The sequence below is a fragment of the Pipistrellus kuhlii genome, unplaced genomic scaffold (assembly GCF_014108245.1).
Source record: "Pipistrellus kuhlii isolate mPipKuh1 unplaced genomic scaffold, mPipKuh1.p scaffold_m20_p_15, whole genome shotgun sequence".
Classification (NCBI taxonomy): domain Eukaryota; kingdom Metazoa; phylum Chordata; class Mammalia; order Chiroptera; family Vespertilionidae; genus Pipistrellus; species Pipistrellus kuhlii.
In genome coordinates this window covers 40243420-40253115 of record NW_023425460.1, presented here as the reverse complement: position 1 = coordinate 40253115, position 9696 = coordinate 40243420, and the positions used below count along the sequence as shown (strand labels likewise).

Here is a 9696-nt window from a genome sequence, read left to right as displayed (position 1 = left end):
GGTATTTATATATTTATACTATGGATACAGTTACAGTACCATGATAAAAGTATAAAATGGTATTTCCCAAGATATCATTAGCTCCATAAAATCATAGCCAACAGAAGTAGAGTTTGAATTGTAGGTTAGCTTTTAAGATTTGCCCTCCCTCCCCGTTAAAAAATATTCAATTTCTTTTTGTGCAAGTAACGCCTCTGTGGACTTTTACAATTTCTAACACTGTGCAAAAATGGCATTTTGAACTATTCCTTTTTTTTGTTTTTTGTTTGTTTGTTTGTTTTTACCCACATGTGCAGTAATCTGAATTACTTCCTCTCTCTTTCTCTCTCTCTCTCTCTCTCTCTCTCTCTCTCTCTCTCTCTCTCTCTCTCTCTCTCTCTTTTTTGTCTTTTCTTTTTCTGTCCTGTCTTCCATGGACAGAGTCACATGTCATAGAGGCTCAGTGCCTGGTCCTTCCAACGCATATTGATACATAAATAAGCTGTTTAATATAAACAAGTCTTCCTAGCTTGCTGTGCAATGTGCACAGAGTGAGGTAGAAACCCCTCAGCCTGGCCACCTGGGGCCGGGGACAGCAGGCTCGCCCTGCTCAGGGGAAGCAAGGTGAGGCGCGTTCCAGGAATAGCTCACACTTTCTTTCTTTCTTTTTTGAAACGCACTTTTGGCACCCACCCTTTCCCTTTGCTTCCCAAACAGGAGAAATCATTCCTCGGGAATTAAACTGAAATTTCTCTGGAAAGCAAATGGAAAGACAGCTTGACACACTGCCATCCCTCCCCTCCCCACCCCCCTCTCCCGGGTGGACGGCTCCCGGTCCAGGCAGGGGGATAGAAGCCACGCTGATCCACAACACTGCATACCCTCATGCTTCTTCCTTCCCTGGCCTGCTTCCTCCTTCCCTGCAGACAGTGTCACCTTAGGGGGGTGGGGGTGGGGAAAATATCTCAAGAGGCATCGCACAAGCCTGGAAAAGAACCCGAGAGAGAAAGGAGCCAGCCGCGCTCCCACCTCTCCCCAAACTTCCCTTTCTGTGCACCGGCCCGTGACGCTTCCGTGGGTTGTTTGTTTTGGATGCTTCGGAGGAGGTCTGCGGGCTCCGCGTCCACCTGCTGCAGGTCTTGAGTAAACACACATCTCTTTCCCCCGGGGAGCCATCCGGAGGCGCCTGGGCTTTCTCCATCCCGGGCCCGGGCTCTCCATCCCGGGCCCGGGCTCTCCATCCCGGCGCCCCGGCTCTCTCCATCCCGGCGCCCCGGCTCTCTCCATCCCGGGCCCGGGCTCTCCATCCCGGCGCCCCGGCTCTCTCCATCCCGGGCCCGGGCTCTCCATCCCGGCGCCCCGGCTCTCTCCATCCCGGGCCCGGGCTCTCCATCCCGGCGCCCCGGCTCTCTCCATCCCGGGCCCGGGCTCTCCATCCCGGCGCCCCGGCTTTCTCCATCCCGGGCCCGGGCTCTCCATCCCGGCACCCCAGATTTTTCCATCCCGGGCCCGGGCTCTCCATCCCAGCGCCCCGGCTCTCTCCATCCCGGGCCCAGGATCTCCATCCCGGCGCCCCGGCTCTCTCCATCCCGGGCCCGGGCTCTCCATCCAGGCGCGCAGAGCCCGCGCGTCCCGGCGGGGAGACGGGGAGACGGGGCGGCGGGCCGGGCCCTACACCCTGGACTCCGAGGTGCAGCCGGGGCTGGGGCTCGGGCTGGGGCTCGGGCTCGGCTCGTCCAGGCTCGAGTCGCTGTCCGCCGCCGCCCCGCCGCCGCCGTTGCAGCCGGCCCAGGGCTCCAGCAGCCGCGCGGGCGGCCCGGCCCCGACGCCGCCGTCGTCCTCGTCCTCGTCGTCGTCGGAGGCGGCCCCGGGCGGCGCGGGCCCGGCCACGGCCAGGCAGCCCGGCGAGGCGCGCGCGCGGCGGTCACGGTCACGGTCGCGGTCGCGGGGGCCGGCGGGGCGGCGGCGGCGGCGGCGGGCGGCGCAGCACAGCAGGTGCTGGAAGGCGCTGCGGAAGTCGGGGCTGCGGCAGTAGATGATGGGGTTGAAGGCCGAGTTGGCGTAGCCCAGCCAGTTGAAGAAGACGAACAGGCCGTCGGGCACCAGGTCGGCGTGGAAGGCCTTCACCACGTTGGCCAGGAAGAAGGGCAGCCAGCACAGCGTGAACACGCCCATGATGATGCCCAACGTCTTGAGCGCCTTCTGCTCGCGCAGGGCCACGAGGCGCGAGGGCCGCCGCTTGCTGGGCCGCCCGGGCTCCGGCGGCGGGGCCGGCGGGGCCCCCGGGGACGGTGCGGGCGAGGCCGGCCGCGCGGGGCCACTGCTGCCGCCCAGGAAGCGGCGCTCGCAGCTGTCGATCTTCTTCACCTGCTTCTGGGCCTCGCGGAACACGCGCAGGTACACGAACGCCATGATGCACAGCGGCACGTAGAAGGACACCACGGACGAGGCGATGGCGTAGGCCCGGTTGGTGACGAAGTCGCAGCACTTGGGGTCGTCGTAGCAGCGGCGCGCGTCGGCGCCCTCGGCCCGCCACCAGTGCATGAGGATGGGCAGGAAGGACACCAGCGCCGAGATGGCCCACACGGCGCACACGAGGGCCCGCGCCCGCGCACGGGTCAGCAGGCTGCGGTAGCGGAAGGGCGCGGTGATGGCGAGGTAGCGGTCCAGGGCGATGACGCACAGGGTCTCGATGCTGGCCGTCACGCACAGCACGTCCAGCGAGGTCCACAGCTCGCAGAAGAAGGAGCCGTACTCCCAGCGGCCCCACACCACCAGCGTGGCCCCGAACGGCACCACCAGCAGCCCCATGACCAGGTCGGCGCTGGCCAGGGAGATGATGAAGAGGTTGGTGAGCGTCTGCAGCCGCGGCGTCCTGGCGATGGCCGCGATCACCAGCACGTTGCCCGCCACGATGAGCAGCACGATGAGCGCCATGAGCAGGCCCATGCCGGCCGTCCACTGCTGCGACAGCGGCGCGGGGCCGCCCTCCTCGCCGGCCGGCGGCGGCAGCAGCGACGCGGGCGGCGACGCGGGCACCAGCAGCCGGGCCGCGCCGCCGCCGTCGGGGAGAGGAGGCGCGGCGGAGGACGACAGGTTGCAGGGCTCCGGGGCGCCCAGGGCGAGCGCCCCCGCGCCCATGCCGAGCTGCGGAGCAGGAGGAGGAGGAGGCCGGGGCCGGGGGGTGTGGCGGCGGGGCGGCTGGGCCGTGTTGTTTGGGGGACCCCCCAGAGGTCGGGGCGGCTGGGCCCGCGCGGGGAGGGAGGTCGCGGCCGGGTCAGGGCAGCCGCGGCGCGGAGCCGGAGGCATGGGCGCCGCCGGGCGCCTTCCCCGCCGGAGGAGCTGCGCGCTGTCTCCGCCGCCGCCGCCGCCGCCTCCGCTGCTGCTGGAGCCGCTGCTGGAGCCGCTGCTGTAACAGCCGCCGGGACCTCAGCATGTTTCTGAGCGCGCCGAGCCCGCAGCCAGGCACCCAGCACCCACCCCACCCCGCTCCCACTCCCCCGGGCCGGCCTCCGGGGCCCACGTCAGGCGCCTGCAGCCAATCCGGGCGAAGGCACGCCCCCAGGTCTCTCTCTCACCCCCCTCCCCTTCCAAACCCCCGCCCCAGCTCCCCGCATTCTCCTCCTCGCACCCACAGCCCAGAGCTCCGGGAGTCCGCGGCGCATCTCCCAGCCAGCGCCTCCCGCCCGCGGTGCTGTGAGCGCACCCCTCTCTGCACCCGCCGGCTCCGGCCTCCGGCCCCCCAGCTCCCCGCGGCGTCCGGCTCCCACCCGCGTCCCCGCCGGCTCCCGAGGCCCCCCTCTCCTGCGCCCCGTTCCCTGCTGCGCTGCCTTCGCCTCCCGCGCTCAGCTCCCGCCTGCGCCCCCCGCGCCCCGGCTCCCCGTCTACCTCCGGCGCCCGGATTTCCAGCCCGGGAGCTGGGGAGGGGGCCTCGGGTCCTCCCAGTATCGGAGAGCTGGGGCAGCCTGGCCAGGAGGGTTGGAGGAGTTTGGTGAGAGGTTGGTCCTCGGGTCGGGCAGCCTAGCAGAGTGAGTGGGAAAAACCCTCTCCCCTTCTAGCGGCGACCCAGGCAGCCCGCGCCCGGCCAGCTCCGGGGATGGGAAGCGGGTGTCCGCGGTCAGAGGAAACTTTGCAGCCGAGCGAGCGAGCGCCGGGCTGAAGCCAGCCGCGCGTCTGTCCGTCTGTCTGTCTGTCCGGAAGCTCCCTGGGCGATGGGCTCGCCGGCAGCTAGCATGTGCCAGTCTGGTAGATGCAGCCAGGAAGCGAGGTTAGTGCCTCTGACTGCCAGCGCGGAGGACTGGGAGGAAACACACACACTCCCAGGTCCCAGCTGGCGAGCCTGAGAGAGAGAGAGAGAGAGAGAGAGAGAGAGAGAGAGAGAGAGAGAGAGAGAGAGAGAGAGAGAGAGAGGCTTCAGGACACGCAAACGTGGGCGCGTGGAGTCCAGGACACCGCCACCGAGAAGGAGCCCATGTGAGCACACGTCGGACAGGAAGGACACCTGCGTTTCATGCTTTGGGATTCACATGATCCGATCCGTTGAGCCGGGCCAATGCAAACACAAAGGCACTGTTGGTTTTGGTTGAGGTAATGCACGGAGCTTTCACAGGTCTTGGTTGTTTTCTCCTCTGCCCAAGTCCCCAGATTCTCAAAACTCTGGGATTAGTTTTGGGAGGGATGAGAGAAGAGAATAGGTACATACCCAGGAGGATTAGAGTCAGACGCAGTTGGAGTTAGACCCGTAGTTTTGGAGTTGGCACAGGAACCGGTTTGAAATCCGTGAGCCTCCTGCCCAGCTAGCTGCCTGTGGGTTATATGTGGGGACGGAGGGACAGAACAAGCCGCCAGGAACACACAGCCCGCTCTCAGAGTAACCCCCGGCAAGTTCCCCAGGTCAGCTTTGAAAAGAAAACGCCTTTAATCGAATCCTTGAGAAGGAAACAGCTTCTAAGAAGTATGTGTCACTCACATGTCTTTCTAGCAGCTGGACCAAAGTCAGTCTACCTGGGGAGAGACCAACTTCCGCAGCCACTGGAGCCCAGGGCTAAAAAGCAATGCTTATTCAGCCATAAAGACAAGCAGTTTTAACTCCCTCCGCTTACTTAAATCCAAGTATATAAAATTGTCTTGGGAGGGGGCTGGTGGGTAGTTTATTTGTTTATTCAGGGACGACTTGTCAGCTTACTGTGACCTCTTGGGGAGGCTCAGGTGAGCAAGGAAAGGAGAAAGGCTAGAAAGAGGGGAGAGCCAGGGCCAGAGCCTGCCCCCTGCCTTTAATGTAAGCTTTGGAGACCCTTAGTTACCCATATTGTCACCGCAAACCTGTCTTCCCTTCCGGCTTCTTTTGGCCCTCTCCCCCCCACCCCCCCTGTCCTTCCTGAAGGGGCAGTCTCAAAATAGCCAAGGGGAGAATTGAATTTGAGGCTGCCGGACTGTGGGGTGAGGTGTAGGCAATGTGGGGAGGAGGCATTCTATCCAGCGCCATCTTTCCGACAAGTAGTGCCACTGGAAGCGCCTGTGCCAAGTTTAAGTGCCCCAGGAGGGCGAAGGGACTGCAGCTTCCTGTCCGCGATAAGGCCGGAACTGGCTTGTGGGCATTCAGTGCAGAAGCCTGGGCGCCAGTGACTGTAGCGTAAGTGTCAATACGTATGTGTTTGTATACATCACGGAGGCATTTCTTTGTGTACACGTATGGGGGCATGAGATTTGAACTGTGGAAAAACTCTCCAGAAAGATTTCCACTGCTCATTTAGAGAGAGAGAGAGAGAGAGAGAGAGAGAGAGAGAGAGAGAGACACCAAGCTTCTCTGAATTTCTGGAGAATAAATTCATTACATGGAAATCAAAACCAGAAGGGTATTTTAATAGGAGTTCCAGCAGAGGGCTGCAGGCGTAAAGGGCGCTCAGGATTCTTGGGGCTTTCCTTCAGTGACTCAGGTTACATTTCTCTTCAAATAAAATGCTCTCAGATCTCCTTTAAAATTCCTACATTTCATGGCACTTCTTTGGGGGGTAGGGGGCAGGAGGGAAAGCAGCACTTTTCAGCTAACACTTTTTATTGTCTTCAGATAAGGATACAAGATCAAGAAGAAAAGATTCATATACCCTCGTGTACAGGCATTCTATGCTGCAGGTTCCAAAGGAACAATGCCTGCTTTTCCCCATTCCCACCCACCGCTGTTCAAATGAACCACTTCAGTGCAGGGGCCTGGGTGCCGGTACCCGCGGAACCCACAGATGTGATAGTGTTTGAGAAAATAGCCGCAAGCGCCAACAATAAATGCCAGTCAGCACCTTTGGGCGCTAGCGGGCTTCTCCCTCAGTATATCCTGTCCCACACCCCCCTCTACCTTTCCCATCCCATTACCATCATTCCACCCCTGAACTTATGTTTTCTGTGATCTCCCAGCCTCTAGTCTTCTCTGCTCCACACGCTTTGGCATACCATGGCCAAATTAAGATTTCTAAAATGCCACTGTGACCAAGATGCTTTTCTGCTCCGAAACCGTAACTCCTCAATTGGGCATCCAAAGCCCTCCCCAGCCCATTTCCAGGTAGCCTTCCCCAAAATGTCCTTTACTGGAACATACCCTGCCACTCTAACGGGTCTCTTTCCTTTCCTTTTCTGGATGTAAACTTTTTTTTTTTGCATCTGTACTTTCCTTGAGTTCCTTCCACCAAGAATCCCCTCCTTCATCTCTGTGGATTCAGCCTTCAATTCCTGGCTGATATCTTTTTTCATCTCACAGCCATCTCTGTCCACCGCTTCTGGAAATGACTGCTCCTTCCCTACCTGCTCATCGCATTTCATGTGTCAATGAACAGAATTTTGCCTTTTGACATCTCTCGTATTGCTGTTTAATTTTTATGTTTTTCTCTTTCCTTCTCATATGAATTGTAAGCTCAGTGAGAGCCAGGATTGGCCTGTACATTTTTATACTTCTTCTGTTTACGACTAGTTACTTAGTATTAATTAAAATTAAGCTTTGATTTATATATATTGATTGTTCAACCTTATAATATTCTCCTATTTACCAGTATGGGTAATGACTGAGTGGTTTTGGAGTTATAATCTTCCTTCATGCTTAGAATTTACAGTACTAACTCATATTCCTATAGCCTACTCAATATCTCTACTAATAAAAGGGTAACATGCTAATTAGACCAGATAGACGGACCTCTTCTGGATATCCTTCCGGACAAAGCTGCCGCAGCTGTGAGGGCCGAGGAGGGCTGGCGGCTGGCAGTGGTAGCAGCAGCGGAGTGATGGGGTGGCGCCTTCCCCTGATAGGTCACCTCCAGCAGAGGGCTCCCGGATTGTGAGAGGGGGCAGGCCAGGCTGAGGGACAAATTTCTGTGTACTAGGCCTCTAGTTTTAAAAAATATATATTTTATTGATTTTTTTTACAAAGAGGAAGAGAGAGGGATAGAGAGTTAGAAACATCGATGAGTATCATCAATCAACTGCCTCTTGCATATCCCCTACTGGGGATGTGCCCACAACCAAGGTACATGCCCTTGACCAGAATCGAACCTGGGACCTTTCAATCTGCAGGCCGACGCTCTATCCACTGAACCAAACAGGTTTTGGCGCCTCTAGTTTTTATATAAGCATTTCAAAATAACTTAGAAATGCAAGGTAGGCTCATGAGGGAAACAAATGCATATCATACCTACTCAGGAATGAATAAAGTAGGGCATAGGTAACAGGTGTCCCAGAGGGGCCAGGCACACCCACATGTGTAGAAACCACACCTGATCTCCACAAATATTCAAGGCAAATGGCCTCTTTTCCCCATTAATCGATTCAATATATGTATAGCTCACATTTGTTTCAATGTTTACGATTAAAAGTATTTTGTGTCTTTATTTAAAAGTTTGGTGATGTGTTTCTGACCAGAAATAGGCCGTAGGAACTTACCTGTTGTTCATATCAATTAGCAGATGGTAAAATTGCTTCTTTTTAAGAAATGTTTATCTGTACTATTGAAAGAATCACAGATGTCCCCTTTTAGTCCCCACTGACCCCTCCGCCAATGGTATACATTTGAAAGCCTTCCTTTATGACACTATATACCCCGGCATTTCTGCCCCAAGAGAATGGCTGATGACTTGAATCTGGTTCAGTCTCTAGATTAAGTTAAAGGTCTGCACAGCAGTGGGTTACAGACATCCAACCCACTTGTGGTTGTAGGCATGAACTTGGTGAAGACATTTCCATTCTTGAATTGGCTTGGCTAGAAAATGAAATAAAAATAAGTGTTAGCCTACCTGGACACCTGCAGGAAAGTAGGCCAAAGGAAACCTGGGGGGGGGGGGGGGGGGGGAGAGAAGGGGTTGTCAAGGACAGCCCCAAGCAATGTACCAAATCAGTAAGTCAGCAATTTGCCTCAAGGCTGACAATGGGTGGTGGGATTTGTGAGAGCTCAGGAGGCTGTTTCTGAGCAAAAATATACAACGTTTCATACAAAGCAAAACTACTGCGGAAACAGCCACTCAGAGCTGAGTAACCACAGAACAGCCTGCTCCTGTGGCTGGTCCTTAAGGTCATAGGCTGGTTTTGCAGCCACAGTTTACACAGGGACCGTCAACTCCCCCCGTTCCGATAAGAATGAGCCCAGAGGACAGTGGTGTGGTCACGGCAACGTGCGGACTATTTGGAAAATTCTAAAGCTCTCCTCTCTCCCATTCACTTCTCCCTCTTTGCCGCCTCCTCCTCCTCTTCCTGGTATGTCCAACCAGTACACTGAACAGTGCTCGAGCCAATCATAATATTTTTCACAATCAGGGTATATTGGAAAGTGTTCAGACCAGAGAGGCAGAAGGTCAAGGTGTGTGTCCTGGCTCTGTCACTTTCCATTTGACCTTCAGCATGGCTTCATCTTAAGAGCAGACATTCGTTCCCTCACAGGGTTGTGCCAGAGTTAAATGCGATAGTGTGTGCGAAAGCTTCTTGAATCCTCATATAGCACCATATACGTGCAATGCATCGACGGCTGTCTTTAACCACCATGACATTTCACACCAGGCAAGGTGTCAGGATTGGCCTGCGTGAGGAGTCCATTCACATTCATAAGCTTCTCTTTAATCAGCCTGACTCCTTTCTTTCTCATGCAAGATACAAATATGACTCAGGGGCTGGGTAACAGTTCTTAAAAGCTTTGACTTTCTCAGCAAATCTTTTTTTTAAGAAAGTCCTCCCTCTCCTTTATGGTATCTTTCCTAACTATGTACCCTGTTCTTTGTGCCATGACTAGTAACTTAAAAAAAAAAAAAAAAAAAAGGGAAGGCAATTGCAATATAAAAGTGAAGCCAATTTTTAAAAAGTCTGTTCTTATTCAGTTGTATAATGAATACAAATTGATTGATCATCAGCTGAATTTTACCCTAAAGTGCTAGTGGCAATAGAAGTATTATCACTCCCGGCCAGTGTGGCTCACTGGTTGAGCATCGACCTATGAACCAGTCGACCTATGAAGCAGGAGATCACGGTTCGATTCCCCATCAGGGCACATACCTGGATTTCCGGCTTCATCCCCAGCAGGAGGAAAGCAAGAGGCAGCTTATTGATGTTTCTCTCTCCTCACTGATGTTTCTATCTCTCTCTCCCTCTCCCTTCCATTCTGCATTCTATAAAATATATACATTTTTAAGGAGTATTATCACTACCCATGAAAAGATTCGGCTAAGAGTCGGCCTTCAGTTTGCTCTAGTCCAG

The 9696-nt window shown here is 55.8% G+C and overlaps 1 protein-coding gene across 1 annotated transcript; it reads right to left on the bottom strand.

Moving 5' to 3' along the window:
- Positions 1 to 269: 269 nt before the first annotated feature.
- Positions 270 to 3456, bottom strand: ADRB1 (adrenoceptor beta 1). Its single transcript, XM_036438003.2, has 2 exons — positions 1575 to 3456; positions 270 to 1165 (listed from the first exon to the last, which is right to left on the bottom strand). The coding sequence occupies exon 1, from the start codon at positions 3286 to 3288 to the stop codon at positions 1651 to 1653; it is 1638 nt and encodes a 545-aa protein (XP_036293896.1). The 5' UTR covers positions 3289 to 3456; the 3' UTR covers positions 270 to 1165; positions 1575 to 1650.
- Between the last annotated feature and the right edge of the window lie 6240 nt (positions 3457 to 9696).